At 40.5% G+C, this 19030-nt stretch overlaps 1 protein-coding gene across 2 annotated transcripts in view; it reads left to right on the forward strand.

Moving 5' to 3' along the window:
- Positions 1-18540, forward strand: part of epas1b (endothelial PAS domain protein 1b) — a 142174-nt gene extending 123634 nt beyond the window's left edge. Inside the window, exons 11-15 of one of the 2 annotated variants that reach the window (XM_060831387.1) lie at positions 2651-2761; positions 7389-7864; positions 11992-12109; positions 14190-14319; positions 16674-18540. In XM_060831387.1, coding sequence (XP_060687370.1) covers positions 2651-2761; positions 7389-7864; positions 11992-12109; positions 14190-14319; positions 16674-16825 — 987 coding nt within the window. In that variant the 3' untranslated portion in view covers positions 16826-18540. The remainder of the gene's footprint in view (positions 1-2650; positions 2762-7388; positions 7865-11991; positions 12110-14189; positions 14320-16673) is intronic. The other variant, XM_060831388.1, reaches the window with a different exon arrangement.
- The last annotated feature ends 490 nt before the right edge of the window (positions 18541-19030 follow it).

Raw genomic sequence — 19030 nt, forward strand, 5'->3', positions numbered from 1 at the left:
TTAACCGAGTGGGCAAAGGTATGGTAGATGGAGTTCAATGTTGATAAATGTGAAGTCATACATTTTGGTAGCAGTAACAGTAAAAAGGACGATTATTTGAATGGTAAAATGTTGCTGTGCAGAAGGACCTGGGTATTCTTGAGCATGAATCACAGAGGGTTGGTCTGCAGGTACAACAGGTCATTAGAAGGTGAATGGAATTGTGTCTTTCATTGTGAAAGGGATTGAGTTTAAAAGCAGAAAGGTTATGTTGCAGCTATATACAGTGCTGGTAAGGCCACACCTGGAGTACTGTGTGCAGATTTGGTCTCTTTACATGAGAAAGGGTGGACTGGCACTGGAGGGGGTGCAGAGGAGGTTCACTAGGTTGATTCTGGAGTTGAGAGGACTGGCTTATGATGACAGACTGAGTTTATATTCATTGGAATTTAGAAGAATGAGGGGGTATCATACAGAAACGCATAACATTATGAAGGGAATAGATAAGATAGAAGCAGAGAGGCTGTTTCCACTGGCAGCTGAAACTAGAACAAGAGGCATAGCCTCAGAATTAGGGGGAGCAGATTTAGGACTGAATTAAGGAGGAACGTCTTTACCCAAAGGGTTGTAGATCTGTGGAATTCCCTGCCTAGAGATATAGTTGAGGCCTCTTCATTGAATGTTTTTAAAGCTAAGCTAGATAATTCTTTGAACAGTAAAGGAATTAAGGGTTACGGTAAGAGGGTGAGTAAGTTGAGCTGAGGCCATGAAAAGATCAGCCATGATCTTAATGAATGGTAGGGTGGGCTCAAAAGGCCAGATGGCCTACGCCTGTTCCTAGTTCTTATGTTCTTAACCTTTCATTGGTGGCAAAGACTCTTCACGGCCAGAGTTTAAGCACACCAGAATTTAATGCCTCCCACTGTTTGGTGGGTTTGGTGACAGAGGTGCATTTAATCAGAGAGGAAATTGAGAGTCCTCCCTTTGTGTAGATTAACTCTGTGGCAGAAATGTCCCACTGCCAATTGGAAGCCCTTAAGGAGGTAATTAATGCTCAATTAAAACCCTGACACCATCACTACAGGAGACTCACCATGCTGGAATATTGAAAGCATATGTAACTGGGGCTGCTTGGGAGCTCTTGGGTTGAGAAGCCACTGGAGCCTGCTGCTAACCTAATCCATCCTCTCCCAGCCTTGCTGTCAATGCTCCTAACCTCCATGACTCCCAGACCATGATTTTCTTCCCATCTTCTCTCCTCTATCACCAAGTCCTTCAGTGATAAAAGGGTGGGTGCATTGCTGGCGGAAGTCACTGTTCCACTGAGCAGTGCCCAATGTGGCAACTTCCAATTGGCTGGCATCTCTCCGTGGGTAGGATTTTTTAATGCACTTTTTCTGCACATCATTATGCACCTTTGACTCAATATTAGCTTCTTCACTTTGGCAGGTTCGGGACTAAAGTCCCACTTCAGAGGCTAAACAAGTACCTTGCTCTTGATAAGAGGTGAAGTAGGGCTGCACCTCTGCTCCTTGGTGCTTAGAAGAATGACAGCTGACCTTATTCAAGTGTACAGAGTTCTCAGTGGGGGTTTGACAGGGTGAATGTGAAGAGGTTGTTTTGTCTTATGGCAGCGTTGAGGACCCGAGGGCATAATCTCAGAGTAATGGATCATCGTCCATTTAATCTAGAGACAAGGAAGAATTTCTTCTTTCAGAGAGAATCGTTACCATAGAGGGCTGTCAAGACTGCATTGTTAAGTATATTCAAGGCTGCGATAGACAGATTTTAATCAGCAAAGGGAATCAACAATTATGGGGAAAAAGGTGGAAAGTGGCATTGAGGATTATCAGATTAGCCATGAACTCATTCAGTGGCCTATATCTGCCCCTATGTCTTAAGGTCTTATTTCCACCTCCTGGATCCTTGATCTTGGGAAAAGGCCCATCATTGTCCAGTTAACTGCCTAAGAGGCACATCGTACATTGGGCCTTCCTAAGGGGCCAACATACAGCTGTTGCTGGCTCTCCATTAAATACTGGCCATTGCTTCCCATTTTCTGACCATTAGCTTATCATAAAGTGCTGCCAGTAGGCAAGACTTGCTGCCAGCATTGCACAATCCCAAACTTATTCCTGAGTGTATGTGCATTAAAAGGACACTTGTAAGTGAGATGATACCGAAAAGTAACAATAGAATTTATGTTTAAAATAATACTTGTTAAATAAAGACATTACAATTTTACAGTTTGAGTTTATACTATCTAAGTTAAGTTTCCTTTGGTGTCTCTGCTCACAGAATATAAAATCCTTCCAAAATGGAAAGGATTTTCTGTTGCAATATTAATTTTTGTCTGCTGTCATAATACTCTTTTACTGCTGGTTGAGCAAAATATAATCCCCATTTCGTCTTTACTTCTACAGTTATCTCCAAGTTAGTTACAATTGCACTATCTGACCATTTTCTACTTGTGTAATTGTCTTTGAATCCGGGTTCTCTGAAATAACAGTATCTTCATTCATTGCATGCAATAAAGGTTTTGAATCAAACCTGTGAGATGGATGTAAGTGACGCTTGATACTATTTTAGTGATGTCAATAGTAATTGGATGAATTAAATTATTCGTCAGGACAATGCATTTTAAAGATGTTTCTTTACTTTGCAATTATAGCCAAGTAGCCCTGGAGACTACTACAGTTCCTTGGACAATGATCTCAAGATTGAACTGATTGAGAAACTTTTTGCTCTGGACACTGAAGCAAAAAAACAATGTAGCACTCAGGTTAGTTCATTAAAATAAACACAAAATAACCAATAAATATGCAGAGGTTCCACAGCGACACAAAAAGACAAAGCATCTATTTGATTAAGATATATAAGGTCACCTCAGAACTCATTATGATAACAACTTTCACTGGGAAACAGAGGTCAGAGATCTAGACTCACCTTTAATTTCTAAAATATACAAACATCTTATTGAAATATTATAAATCTGCAAACAGTATAGCTATTTAGCAGCGAATATGGGCAGGCTGGTATCTCATCCCGTTTCATTAGTCATTGATAAGTCAAAATGGTTCAATATTATCATGCCAAATTCATTGTTGCACTGCAGTTCATGTTGCTTTGGAAAATAGTCATTGTGCAGAGGTGGATTGCTGAGAGATTGATTTCCCCTCAACAGTACAGTGATTATTAAATCATCCCAGTGCAATATACTCCCCGCAATTCTGCCAATTGCTCGCTCCAGTTTATAGAAATAGCATTCAAAGGATTTGCAAAAGTCATCTCTGTAGATAATCTACACATCAATGCACTTGTAGTTTGAAGGAGTGGCACATAAAACATACACCTGTAAGGCAGTAAAATATGATATGTAAACTTGAACAGGAATATATACCTATGGAATATTTCATTGTACTTCCAACCTACAGAATCTGGAAGAGCAGGTTAAGAATGCCATCTGGAGTTTTTGCCGCAGTAATTCTGGCAAAACTATCAGCAATCACTTATTATTCCTTTGAAAGCTGACATGATATATCACAGAATGAAGCTATTTCTCCCTTTTAGTCTGGGCCAGCCCTTCTAAAAAGGGATCCTGTTGCTCTTTGGTTCATTGCTCCTTTGCCATTCACCTTGAATTTCTGTTCATTGATTATCTTGACACAAATAGCAAATGGGTGGAGAATTCTAATACGCTGAAGCCCTGGGAGGGAGTGGGATGATGGACTTAGTACAACATGGGAAACCGTAAGGCTTGTATTTCTCCACTGAATGCACAGTTTGTCATCTCTGCAGAGGATTCCTTTTTTTGCATTTCACCAAAAGATGAACAAGCTTGACCTCCAAACAAAGTGGGAAAAGTTCTGGTAAAAGTTGTATGGGAGCAAATAGATCTCAGTAATGACAATGGGGCTGTGGAATGGTTCAAGGTCCAAAGCTTAACTTCATCATGGGTGCATCCAGTCTCAGGGGTTATACCATTCTGGGGAAGATGTGGGGGGAGGAAGTGAGAACTATGGGATAACGTTGCAGGAGCCTGAAGGGCCTCGAGGAGCCTGGAGGGCCTCTTACTCTTCCTGGCCCGCAAGAAAGGAATATCATCACACACTGCAGCGTTCTGTTTTCCCAAGGTCCAGGCAACTTAGTTGGCCACAGTTAAACCCTGAAAAGCAGGTTAATGTTGAGGTTTCCAGCCTTGTTTACGTATTTCGAAGACCATCTGACCTTGAGGGAAGGGGTGAGTTGCTCACCTCCTTCCCCTGCCTGTCAATGGGTTGCAGCCAGCTTCCCAACAGGCTTCTTTTTTTGTCCATTTAAACCCTCTAAATGTACCTAATCCCACCAATTCACTCATGGTAGGATTTCAGTTGCACCCTCTCTTTCCCTCACTGAGACCTGCAAGTGTACACTGAATGCAGAAATTCTACTCTTCTATGTAGGGTGCACTATTGAAGCCTCCACAGGTTGTCACTGAACTAATGAGAGTTTTGTTCTTTCATGCTATAAGATCACTGCTGAAACTCTCTGATAAAATGTGCATTTTGTTTATAAGTTACCTGAGGTTCTAATGCTAAGTACTAACTATTTCTGAAGAAACTCTCTGGTCCTGGATAAATAATTCTGTATTTGTGAAATGCTAAATTTCTCTATTCTGATAAAGATATTTTTAAAAGATTATTATATGTCAGCTTCTAATTTGCATGTTTTAACTGTTTATTTAAATCTCTATAAAATTCAACAAAATACAAAGAAAATTGGTGGGCGAGTCAACAGTGAAGAAGGTTATCTAGGATTACAAAGGGATCTTGATCAATTGGACCATTGGGCTGAGGAGTGGCTGCAGGAGTTTGAGTTGGATAAATGTGAGGTATTGCATTACAGTAAAACAAACAAGGGCAGGAATTACACAGTTAATGGTAGAGCCCTGAACAATGTTGTCGAACCTAGGGATGCAAGTACATAGTCCTTTGAAAGTAGCATCAGAGGTAGACAGGGTGGTGAAGAAAGTGTTTAGCTCACTTACCTTCTTTGCTCAGACCATTCAGTATAGGAGTAGGGATGTCATTGTTAAGGTTTCACAGGACATTGGTGAGGCCACTTCTGGAGTACTGTATACAGTTCTGATCAACCTGCTACAGGAAGGATCTTATTAAATTGGAGAGTTCAGAAAAGACTTACCAGATTGTTGCTGGGACTGGAGGATTTGCATTATAAGGAAAGGCTGGGACTTTTTTCATTGGAACTTAGGAAGCTGAGCGGTGACCTTATTGAGGTTTAAAACATCATGAGGGATATAGATAAGGTGAAGAGCAAAGTTCTTTTCCCTAGGGTGGGTAAGGTCAAAACTAGGGGACACATTTTTAAAGTGAGAGGAGAAAGATTTAAAAGGGACTTGAGGGGTAACCACCTTCATGCAGAAGGTGGTCTGTATATGAAATGAACTACCAGAGGAAGTGTTGGATACAGGTACAGTTATAACATTTAGAGTCAGAGATGTACAGCATGGAAACAGACCCTTCAGTCCAACCCGTCCATGCCGACCAGATATCCCAACCCAATCTAGTCCCACCTGCCAGCATCCGGCCCACATCCCTCCAAACCCTTTCTATTCATATACCCATCCAAATGCCTCTTATATGTTGCAATTCTACCAGCCTCCACCACTTCCTCTGGCAGCTCATGCCACACATGTACCACCCTCTGTGTGAAAGAGTTGCCCCTTAGGTCCCTTTTATATCTTTCTCCTCTCACCCTAAACCTATGCCCTCTAGCTCTGGACTCCCCGACCCCAGAGAAAAGACTTGTCTATTTACCTTATCCATGCCCCTTAGGATTTTATAAACCTCTCTAAGGTCACCCCTCAGCCTCCGATGCTCCAGGGAAAACAGCCCCAGCCTGTTCAGCATCTCCCTATAACTCAAATCCTCCAACCCTGGCAACATCCTTGTAAATCTTTTCTGAACCAGACATTTGGATAGGTACATGAACAGGAAAGGTTTGGAGGATATGGGCCAAATACAGACAAGTGGGACTGATTTACTTTTGGGCAACTTGATTGGCATGAACAAGTTGGACTGAAGGGTCTGTTTCTGTGCTGTATGTCTCTGTAATAATCGGCGAGCAATTAGCTCAATAGTTTATTTCTATAAAATTTTCCAGCAAGTTTTAGAACTAAGTATTTACAGTTTAAATCTTCAGAAAAATAAGGCGACATTTCGATTACAACAAAGGCTTTTAATTAAATCAACTCTAACTATGAATTTATCCAACTTTGAGGTCTCGATAGTTGTAGATTTATGTTTAAGGAATGTGTGTTAAAATAATGAGTTAAAATAATAGCAGTTTTAAAATTAGACAATGGAGTGGAGAATTTCAGTTATGAAGAGAGTTTGGATAGACTGGGATTGTTTTCCTTAGAACAGAGGAGACAAATGGGGGACATAGTTGCAATGTATAAAATTAAGAAGGAACATAAACAAGGTAGATGGGAAGAAGTGTTCCCCTTGGTGGAGGGATTAGTGACCAGGGGACATAAATTTAAGGTAAGGGACAGGAGGTTTAGAGGGGATGCCAGGAAAAATGTTTTCACTTATAGGGTAGTGGGAATCTGGAACTGACTGCCTGTAATTCCTGATGAAGGGCTTTTGCCCGAAATGGTGATTTTCCTGCTCCTCAGATGCTGCCTGATCTGCTGTGCTTTTCCAGCACCACACTCTTAACTCTAATCTTGAGCATCCGCAGTATTCACTTTCGCCGAGCAGATATAGATACCCTCGCAACAGTTAGATTTGCGCTTGCAATGCCAAGGCATACAAAGCTATTAGCCAAGTGCTGGAAAATAGGATGAGAATAGTTAGGTGGCTGTTTTTGAACTTTACAGACTCGATGGGCCTTTTTCTGTGCTGTGGATATTTATGACACTAAATGTCCATAGGTAGCAATAGAGGTGACCATAGGAAAACCTAACATTTAGATTTGTTGAAAGTTTTGAGCTAAGACAGCATATCCCCTTAACCTTACTTTTCATAGACAATTTATCCATTCAGGAGCAATCCATGAGTAACTTCAGGGTCTATGTGAAACAGTAGCATGTGCTCTTCAAGGGGAGGAAAAATTATGAGTATGTTCCAGTTTACCACTATTATGTCCCTTGGCATTGTTTTTAAAAGCAATTCTAACTGTTTCTTACTCTTTTTGATTGTTGTGCCCAACTTATTTTCAAGCTCTGGCAGTGCTAGTTTTAAAACAAAAATTGTACTGCTCTTTAACTCAATATATTTTCATTTGATTTACTATTAAGTAGAATAGCCTGTGTCCTGTTAAAAAAAAACAGACTGTTCGGTTTTGCAAGTATTCTGTGAATAATATTCCACACTCTATTCACTGTCTTTAATGTGTTGTTCCAGGCAGAATTGAGTGATCTGGACCTTGAAACTCTGGCTCCCTACATTCCCATGGATGGGGAAGACTTCCAGTTAAGCCCAATCTGCCATGATGAGCAGCCCCCTTCCGAGAACACACCAAGAATGCATGATTATTCCAACAACATAAGCAACATGTTCCAGTCATTTGCTCCAAATTTCACCACCTCACATCGGCAGATGATGCTCGACAAGTATAGTCCTGAAATGGCGTCTGTAAAGAACAACAGCCACCATCACCCACTGTCATACAACACTGGAAACAGGGTTTCTCTGGCAGCGTACCATGCACCTGGATGTACTCCTGCATCTTTGATGGGCGGCAGACCGAATGTCCAATGGCCGCCTGATCCACCTTTCGACTGTACACTCCGAAAGTGGAGATTGATGGATCAGAGGACAGGATCATTGCCTGGGATCCCTCCTGGCCAGCCAGGGCATACATCACTGTATAAACAAAGGTAAAGAGAAGACCAGGAATAGATATTGCTGCATTTTATGTATTTTCTAACAGTCAGTTAAAATATGGAGTCACTCCTGCATGTTTTGGTGAACAGTTGTGAAACAATATATTCTTAGAAATTTTTTAAACAAAGCTTGTTTCTTCCCCAACGCCTCAAAACTAGAGTGCTTGAAGTGCTAGCCTCAAACAATCATACACTTTGATTTAGCTTCAAAATGGCTCATCATTTCTCATGGCTCTTCAGCAGTTCCTTCTTGCTCCATATGCTCCAAAGTTAAAGTTGGACGTCGTGGAACTCTGAATTAAAACATGAACATTTTTTTCAAAAAGCTTATATTAGATTCCTTGCAGTGTGGAAACGCCCTCCGAAGAGCAACCCACCCAGAGTCATTCCCCTACACTTAACACTACGGGCAATTTAGCATGGCCAATTCACCTAACCTGCACATTTTTGGACTGTGGGAGGAAACCGGAGCACCCGGAGGAAACCCACGCAGACACGGGGAGAATGTGCAAGCTCCACCCAGACAGTTGCTTGAGGCAGGAATTGAACCCAGGTCTCTGGCACTGTGAGGCAGCAGTGCTAACCACTGCGCCACCATGCCACCCATCATCTTATAATTTAACTAAATGGCATTTCTTTGACCCCTTCTTTTTTTTTAAAAGCAACTGAACCCTGAAGCAAACATTAAGAGACTGTGTAAATTTAATAGAAGACGCAGCATCCCAGACTGATTGTTAATGCAGTGTCCTTAGTAAGGATCGCGAATTGTGGATCTCAATTTCATGCGAGATTTGAACTCCTGGGCAACTCAAACATCAGAAAGCAGGATCATTCCAATGGCATCAGGTCATCACAAATAGCATGGAATGTTAAAGATAAACAAGGAACTGTTTAGAATCTAATGTCCATTCAGGAAAGAAATTTGACATCCTTACCTAGTCTGGCCAACCTGTATTTCTAGACTTGGGGAAATGTGGTCGACTCTTCACTGCCCTCTGAAATTGCCTAACAAACCATTCAGTTCATGGGCAGGTCGGGATGGGCAACAAATTCTTGCCTTACCAGTGACACCCACAAAACAAAAAGCACTACTTACTTGGAAGAGTCGTTTGGGTTACATTGGGCTGACAAATTCCTTTGTCTGTCTACTATCCCTTCCCATCAGCCCTTTCTCCACCTAAAGACACTCTTTCTTTCTAATGAGTGTCAGTGGACTGCTCCAGCTGCTCTTCCACACCATCACCACCTGCTGTTGGGAATCCCTCGACATCTATCTTTAGCATCACAATGTGGCAAGTTGAATAAGCAGCCTCCAAGAACTAGCACAGCTACATCAGCTCCAGTATTAAGCAGCATACTCCAAGCAACTGAACTAACTGGCCCCTTCTTATAAACTACATTGCTGAAATAACGTCAAATAAAATATTGTCGCAACCATTGGGTTTCCTTTCACCTCAGTGCATGACTTCATTCTGAAATAAAGGATTGAATGAATTAGCAGTAGAAATACGTAAAACACAGAGTAGAATTGTAAGGTACACGGCAGGCAGGGTTTTAGGCAGGAATGCCATTAAAATTTTGACGGTAGCATTCCCACCTCCAACTCACATCATACCGTGCTGCCATTTTGGAGGTTGCAGGTAAATGAGGGTGGTCAAGTTGTTCTCTCTTCTGTGAAAGTCCTTCATGTGTCATTTATTTGCAAACAAGGGCCCCATTCCTTGAGCTTCCTAGGTGCCCACCCACCTTGAACATTGCATCCTGTTTCCCACTGTGTTTGCCTCCACACCCCTCTGAAGGATCCAACTGCATGCTCTCCAGTTTACCTTGAAAGCAGGCATTCCTTTGCTGGGATAAAGTGCAGTCTCTGCAGTGGCCACTGCATCTCCTCCCAAGCGGACGAGTTCTACCACAGAACATACCAGATGGCCTCCTTCTTTAAAGACCGCTATTTCCCATCCCACCTGGTTGATTATGCCTTTCGGCGCATCTTATCCACTTCCTGCACCTCCGCTCTCAAACCCCACCCCTCCAACCAAAATTTAGGACAAAACCCCACCCCCAGACCTCAACTTCCAACCCACCTACCTCTGCATACTTCGCCTGCCATTTCCGCCACCTACAAACAGACCCCACAACCAGAGATATGTTTCCCTCTCCAACCCAATCCGCTTTCTGTAAAGACCGTTCCCGCCATGACTCCTTTGTCATGTCCACACCCCCCACCAACCCACCCTCCCGTCCTGGCACCTACCCCTGCCACCGTAGGAATTGAAAACCTTCGCCCACATCTTCCCTCTCACCTCCATCCATGTCCCCAAAGGAGCCTTCCACATCCATCAAAGTTTTACTTGCATTTCCACACGTCATTTATTGTATCCTTTATTCCCAATGCGGTCTCCTCTACATTGGGGAAACAGGACACCTACTCACAGAGCGCTTCAGAGAACATCTCTGGGACACCCATACCAACCAACCCCACTGCCCCGTGGCTGAACACTTCACCTCCCCCTCCCACTCTGCCAAGGATAGGCAGGTCCTGGGCCTCCTCCATCGCCACTCCCTAGCCACCCAACGCCTGGAGGAAGAACGCCTCATCTTCTACCTCGGGACCCTCCAACCCTTCAGCATTAATGTGAACTTCACCAGTTTCCTCATTTCCCCATCTCCCACTTTATCCCAGTTCCAAACTTCCAACTCAGCACCACCCTCATGACCTGTCCTACTTGTCCATCTTCCTTTCCACCTATCCGCTCCACCCTCCTCTCCAACCAAGACCTTCACCCCCCACCTCCATCTACCAATCGCGCACTCAAATACCTTCCCCCCCACCAATTGACCTCTCCACCCCCTTGGCTCACAGCCTCATTCCTGATGAAGGGCTTTTTGCCCGAAACATCAATTCTCCTGTATCTTGGATACTGCCTGAAGTGCTGTGCTTTTCCAGCACCACAGTCTTGACTCTGTCCTGATGAATACAAGTCTAAATGTTTGAGGATTAAGTTTCTTCTGAGCAATATTCAAATATAAGTTATTTACACTTTAATCCAATTTCCAACAAAAGATATATGAAAGCATGAAGAAATCAAAACTGAACATAACACAGCGTGTGGAAGTGCGGTTTGGCTGAGCTCCCATTCTGTTTGTTTTCTTCCTGAGGTATTTGAGCACTTCCTTATAACAGTGGAGGATGAACAGGGAGAGAGAGTCTTAGTAGCTAATTCTACTTCACATGCTATGCCCTGGTCACTGTGGCAGTATTGGCAGGGTGTGAGAGAGAGGATAGGGTACTGGAAGTGGGTTGTCTGTTTGGCCACCAGTATAGAAAAAGCTTTAATAAAAGCCAAAATACTGCTGATGCTGGAAATCTGAAACAAATGCAGAGAATGCTTAAGAAACTCAGCGGGTCTGGCAGCATGCGTGGAAAGAGAAAAGTCTGGTATGACTCTTCTTCAGAATTCCAATCAACCTGAAGTTCTGAAGAGGAGTCTTACTGGACTTGAAACAATAACTCTATTTCTTTCTCACCACAGATGCTGCCCCACCCGAGTTTCTGCAACATTCTTTTTATTTTAAAAGGAGAAAGCTTAAGTTGAGGCAGGTGAATCACAGAAGCTTCAGCTGTTAAGCTCACAATCTGACTCACAGATTAGAGACTGTGGCTCGATGCTGATTTACTGGTTTTAACTGAGCTAGTTGTAGGCTGTCTCACTCTTGTCTAAGGAGGAGAACTGGCCAAGATTCCCTCTCCTGGTCGATACCCATCATGGTTCCTGCACCTGAAGCAGAGATTGAATTCAAATGATTTCAAGCTTTGATGCAGCATCTCTCACAGTCATCTATTTTGTTAGCACACACTCTCCAGGGTTTCAAATGAAGAATTATGTCTTCAGCAGTGCATTCCTTGAGAGATCAACAGCCAATGAACCAAGGAATGAGTAGGAGTGAAATGAGCCAATTGCCAAATGGCAGTGGAAATGAAAATTGGTCTGCCAATTTGTTATAAGGCTACCTTGCACAACTGGTGAAGACCAATTTCAATGCCAGTGTCTTCAGTATAGAGAAAGAGAGGGGAGAGGATTGGAAAAGTATTTCTCACACCATATTACTGCTTGGTTTAGATCTCTGGACAACTTTGGACAACATGGGAAAGACATTACCAACGAAATGATATTCAGAACCAACCTAAAACGCAAACGGCAGCTGGACTTTGGAGAGCAGATATTCCAACCATCAGCAGTAAGTCCATTTGCAAAAAATTTGGAGCGGGCATTTTCAAAATGCTTTTTTCATTTTCAGATTTAATTTGTTGAACAGTCAGGTGCCAGTCATGATATGTGACCTTCGTGGCACAGTGCTTTGATACGAGCCTATGGTATGATTTTCAGAAACCTCAAAGAGTAAACTCAATTTGAAGAGGCTAAAATACTCAAATTATTTTCAATGGTTGTATTACCAGTTTCATGTATTTTGTACTGTCAAATAAAATGCCATCTTATCAACATGCACAGCCATTTAAGACAAAGCAACAAGTTAAAATTAACTTAGTCATGCAGAGTTTAAGAATTTGCCCTTGTATCAGGTTTAGGTTAACTCCTTGACGTGAGTTCCAAACATGGAATCCAGTGCAATGTTTAAAGGTGGAAGATTCATGTAGACCTTTATTAACCCAATTTCCGTTGTCATCAAACAAGTTTGCATTTCATAGTTTGGTAAAATACATTTATCACATAATATAATATTAAACAATTTAAGTCGTACTACATTTTGCTTTACCTGTAGCAGTATGAAGTATGGGGATTATAAGAATAAAAAAACAGCAAAAAGGGATCAAAAATTTGATTAAATGGTAGAAAATAGGAGAGTAAACCGGCCAGGGTAATAAAATAAAAGATAGAAGTTACCATGGGGAATGAAGAAGTAGTAGAGATGGTGAACAAATATATGTTCAGTTTGACTCTAGGGAAGATACAGGTTACAAAGTAGAAGTTAAAGGGAATCTAAAGAATAATACAAGTGAAGAACTAAAGTAATTAATCTTAGCAGAGAAAACATAATAGGGTAATTTCAGGGACTAAAAACCAACACATCTTCAGGATTTGATCTCTCATATCCTTGGATTGAGGTAGCTGCTGAGATAGTGGATGCACTTATGGTTTTTGAAAATTCTTTGGATTCTAGAATGGCCTCACCAAATTGGAAGTCAGTAAATGTATCACTGCAAATCAAGAAAGGAAAGAGAGAGAAAACTGGGAACTACATGCCAGTTGGCCTAATATTAGCCATTGTAAAAATGTGATCTATTATCGAAAAAATCTTAACATAGAGTCATACAGCATAGACACATACCCTTTGATCCAAATAGTCCATGGCAAACATAATCCCAAATTAAATTATCCCACCTGCCTGCACCTGGCTCATGTCCCTCCAAACCTCTCCTATTCACATACTTATCCAAATATAATTTAAACGTTGTAATTATGCCACTTCTTCAGAAAGTTCATTCCACACCCGAACTATCCTTCGTGTAAAATATTTGCCCCCATGTCTTTTTTAAACTTATTTCTTCTCATCTTAAAAAATGTCCCCTAGTCTTGAAATCACCCATCCGAGGGAAAAGACAACTACCATTAACTCTATCTATATCCTTCATTATTTTATAAACTTCTGTAAGGTCACCTCTCAACTTCCTTGACTCCAGGTAGAAAAGTCCCAGCCTTTCTTCATAACTCAAACCTGTTGCAGTCGGCAACATCCTGGTAAATCTCTCCTGCTTAATAATAGCTTTCCTATAACCGGGTGACCAGAATTAGATGCAGTATTCCAGAAGAGGTCTCACCAATGTCCTGTACAACCTCAACATGACTTCCCAACTCCTATACTCAAAGGACTGAGCTATGAATGTGACCATGCCAAATGTCTTTTTAACTACCCTGTCTATATGTGATACAAACTTCATAGAATTATGTACTTGAACCAAGGTCCCTCATCTACAACATTACCCAAGGCCCTGCCATTAATTGTATATATCCTATCTTTGTTTGTCATTCCAAAATGCAACACCTCACATTTATCCAGATTGAACTAATGTGTTAATTGAATCACAGTATCATAAGACAGAACCACATAGTTTTACGAAAGTGAGGTCATGTTTGACAAACTCACTGGAGCTTTTTGAGCATGTATCTAGCATTGTAGATAATGTTGAGCGAGTTGATGTGGTATATTAAGATTTCCAAAAGACTCAAACTTGTACAATTGTGTCTGTACTATGTAATTAAATGGATTTGAATGAACTGATGTTCTAATTCACTTTAAGGACTCTCTGTGTGAAGATTCACCAAGGAGTCACACTTCACAGATGCTATGGAAGAGAATGAAGAGCATTAAATCTGAAAATAATTCCCCATTAATACAGAAAAAGTCCTGGAGTTCAGGGTCACTTACAGGTAAGAACGGAGTGTTCCAGACCTGCCTGCATCCTTTTCCGTACTCAATCCCTTTTAACTTGTATCTCCTTCAATTATTTATTTCCTGGCTTACTAAACATAAAATCATCCATAGTTGCATTTACTAAGCAGAAATTCAAATAGAAAATGCAAATTTATATATTGCCCTGTATATATTGTCTTTATTAATTTGGTTTACAACTCAAAATCAACTTTGTTGGTGACTCTTACCATAGCAACTACCACTCTTTAAAATAATGGAAGTAGCAAATTGAATTGGCAACTGAAATCCAAACATTCATAGAGTCATTGAGATGTACAGAGCGGAAAGAGTCCCTTTGGTCTAACTCGTCTGTGCCAACCAGATATCCTAAATTAATCTAGTCTCATATCCCAGCATTTAGCCCATATCCCTCTAAACCATTCCTATTTATATATCCATCCAGGTGCCTTTTAAATGTTGTAATTGTACCAGCCTCCAACAATTTCTCTGCTAGCTCCTTCCATACGCGTACTACCCTCTGCGTGACAAAGTTGCCTCTTAGGTCCCTTTTAAGTCTTTTCCCTGGACTCCCCCACCCCCGGGAAAAGACCTTGTCTATTTACCCTATCCATGCCCCTCATAATTTTATAAACCTCTATAAGGTCACCCCTCAGCCTCCGATGCTCCAGCCTATTCAACCTCTCCCTATAGCTCAAATCCTCCAACCTTGGCAATATCCTACTGAAACTTTTCTGAAACCTTTCAAGTTTCACAACATCTTTCCTTTGGAGGGAGACCAAGATTGCTCACAGTATTCCAAAAGTGACCTTATCAATGTCTCGGACAGCCGCTGCAAGACCTCCCAACTCATATACTCAATGCTCTGACCATGACATTTAAGAAAATAATAATAGTAAGGTCGATATAAAAATGCTGATCAGATGTTGCCCTGGTGGAATCACTGTAAACAGGGTGATACTGAATGCATTAACCACAAAGGAAACAGAAAAATAGAGATGTGTAAAATGACATACCAACCCACTGAGTGGAGTCTTATTGAGATGTCAGGGCTGAGAGCCAGTGAGATTTTGAGAAGATTTGTAGCTCAGGTTGAGGTTCTGGATGTAGCTTTGCTCACTGAGCTGGAGGATTCGTTTTCAGACATTTTGTCACCACACTATAAAATGTGTTTAGGTTTCCTTGGGTTGGCGATGTAATTTCCTGTGATGACATCATTTACTGTGGTAATGTCATTCCCTGATCTTTTTCTCAAGGGGTGGTAAATGGGATCTAAGTCAATGTGTTTGTTGATAAAGCTTTGGTTGGAATGCTATGCTTCGAGGAATTCCTGTCCATATTTACAACACCAAGCCTTCCCCTAGATTCAAGACCTTAGGAGTGGAAGTCTCAACTAACAAGGCCAAACATAGGCTGGTCAGTGGGCAAAATGTCTCAGGATTGCAGAATGACCCAGGTCTCAGATATGGAACATGGGGTCACGGGAAGAAGAAATAGTAGGGATAGGGATTGTGACTCTTAATAGAACCCTTTCCATGGTCTAATCCCTACAGGTTTGCCTGCAGCTGGCTTAATCTCATTGGTAGCAGGATGAGGCCCTTAAACGATCATTAAATGGCTTAAAAACCTCAATTGGCAGTGGGGAGGTAAGGTTGGCCATATGTCTTCTGGCCAAAACTTATTTCCAGTAGAGGTGGGGGGAGCATGCAGGATTTCAAGCCCAATGACACCCCAACTAATTAAGTTTTGCTGTCTCAAAGCTCACTATTAGTGAGAGCTTCCCACTGTCACTCATTTTACATGAATGCACAAATTCAAAGAGTTGAATTTTTAGACCTCAATAGAAGTGGGTGAATACGGAATTATATGCTGCCCGTTGGCATGCTTGGTTCTTGGCACCATCCTGCCCTGGGCCATATGGCCAGAGCCAAGTTAGGGTGCCCATGAACTGCAAGTAACCAATTCAGCATGTTTGAAAGTCTGTTCAGTTCAGAAGTTGGTTCAACAGTAATCCATGGGAAATTTTGGCAACACTCAAAGGTCAAAATTGAGGTTAAGCTTTTTGAAATAGTTGGCTAACATTCAGGTGAACCACGTCACAGCAAACCACAGAAAGATCTTTTGTCCTCTAGTGCACCCCAATTTCTACCTCATCGTATTTATTTTTCTCTTCACCTGCTAAAAATATTCATCTTAAGTATGTCTGTCATTCACTTGCATATATCGGAACTGCACAAACAATGAGGTGCGCTATATTCCGAATAGTCAGGTCAATACTTCCCAATATAATGTTTGGTGCAATGTATTTTATATCATAATATAAATGTTACTTTATACATTCTTATCACAACAGGAGTGGCAAGCCGTCTTTTGGGTTCAACGTTCCTTGCTTATTCCTTGCCAGAGTTAACAAGATATGACTGTGAAGTCAACGCACCTGTAGTAGGGAACTCAACACTTCTGCACGGACGTGAATTGCTTAGAGCGCTCGACCAAGCAACTTAAATGGTTCTGCATTAAACCACTAGCCTGAACTGTGATAACTGCTTCAGTTTCTAAAGATATATTTTGCAAGTAGTCTATTATCGACATGTAGTTTAAAGAATCACTTATTTGTTCAACATGTCCACATCTTTGCCTAATAACTTTTCGTAAATTAAACTGTATTCTGTTATTCTCGTCATTATAGCTTCACATCAATCGAGTCTAATGTTTCTCAATTTTCAACTAAAACATCATTCATTTTGAGAACAAGTTCTCAGTTCTTTTTTTCCAGTAGCATTATGTTGTTCTTTTCTAATTCTCTACTTGCTCTCTTTCAATTAAAAAGCAGCTATTTTCTTGTGTTGAAAGAAATGCACTTAATTTTTTTAAGACAATTAAAATGTTCCATTATTTTTTTCCTACGAATGCTCAGTGAATTAAAATACTAATGGCTAAAAATTTATATTAGAAAGCAGATTTGTTGTATGTGGACATTTTGTTCAGTTGCACATTGTAGCTTCAATAAACTTTGTTTTTTTTGGTTGTTCATTTACTAAATATTAAGCTTTTAAAGATTTATAGATTTTTGATGTTAATCTTATACTGGTACTTCAAGTAGCAGAAAGAGAATGGATTTCTACTTGTATTCATATAATCAAGTTAAAGCGTCATTTTATTACTTAGTGCTGGTTTTGCATACAATTGGTATTCTGGTCAGTGGTAACCTAGGGGCATCTTGAAAAAGGCAAGCTGCCAATAATTTAGTATTAATGTTTTATTAAAAAAAACCTGGAATATTTTACATATCCAATGCACAGTAAGAGAATACATCAAAACACATGTAAAAGATTTAAAGTATATTTAGTTGTATTTTTTTCTTTGGTCAGGTATAACAGTTCTTTTATTCTGTCGACCTGTTGTGCATCTTTGTGGGACCTGCTGAACTAAAGTCAAACCTTTATGCAGTATGTGAGATAAGTAAGGCCTTTGCAAGGAGATGTTTTGAATTTTACTGTATTAAAAAATGGCAAAATATTTCCAAAAAGTCTCAAATTTGAGGTTTAAAATGGTCAATTTTCATTGTCATTGGAAAACAATGGAGCCTCATATTTCAATTTTTCTGATTCATTCATTGAGCTCACATTTCCCTTTATAAGGGCATTCTACAGAGGGTAACATTATATCTTGATACTTCATCCCCACTGTATTTTCAACAGGGCCACACTTATAACAGACTGAAAAGGTTTGACCTCAATACATATACTTCTCAATGATAAAGCTATTTTTCCATTGCTGGGAACCCTTCAAATGCCAGAAGTTTTGAACACTGATTTTTTTTTTAACCTGAATGAAACATTTAAAGGAATTAAATACCAAGAGTTACTTCTTAAAAGCAAAGGAAAGTATCATGGCACAATGAATTTGAAGTTGAAGAACCATTTTTTTTTAATGGCTAAAAAATGTCAATGCATTTGGAGGGTTTGGGTTGCAGCAAACTTTTCAGGTTTTTAAGCTTGATGCAGTCTCAAATTAAATAGACAATGCAAGCATGTTGCTAAAATATTATGCCAGTGTTTCAGTTCTAATATTAACAGCCATAGTTTTTATTACAAATATTTAATATCTGTACGGCTTGGCTTTTAATACCTTATTCTGTATGGGAAATTTTAATCTAATGAGGTAATGTATTTTTGACACCAGTAGCTTATTAAAACATAAAATCTTTAATGTCACAACATTACTTGTGCTGATTTTTTTTGTCTTCTATTGTTCTTTTTGTGACTCGTAAAAGCAAAGCCCTACTACATAATAGGAATAAAAGGGGACATAAAGAAAGCACAAAGCTATTTGCCACTTTACCTGGCAAAACAAGTATCAGTCCCCAGTGATGTAGTTTCCTTTGAGCCAAAATTTGTTGAATTCAGAATGTGTAAAACATTGTTTTACCTAAAAGGATGTGTCCACTTCATGTGTCTTGCAAGTATGTTTCCGTTTTTAGAAATTATTTTATAATCAAAACAGATTCTCAACAATAGCTTCTGAGAAGGTGGGTAAGGGAAGAAGAGCCAGTGAAGGAAAAAATGTCAAATGAGTAGAAACCAATGCAGAGGCACAAAATTAAATCTGAGGGGAAGTAAGAAGCAGCAGAGCATCCTGACCTTCTTTGAAAAGTAGAACTGCTTTCATCTGACACACCCAAGAATCAATGTTTGGGCCAGCAAATGC

Source organism: Hemiscyllium ocellatum, chromosome 10, assembly GCF_020745735.1.
Source record: "Hemiscyllium ocellatum isolate sHemOce1 chromosome 10, sHemOce1.pat.X.cur, whole genome shotgun sequence".
Lineage (NCBI taxonomy): Eukaryota > Metazoa > Chordata > Chondrichthyes > Orectolobiformes > Hemiscylliidae > Hemiscyllium > Hemiscyllium ocellatum.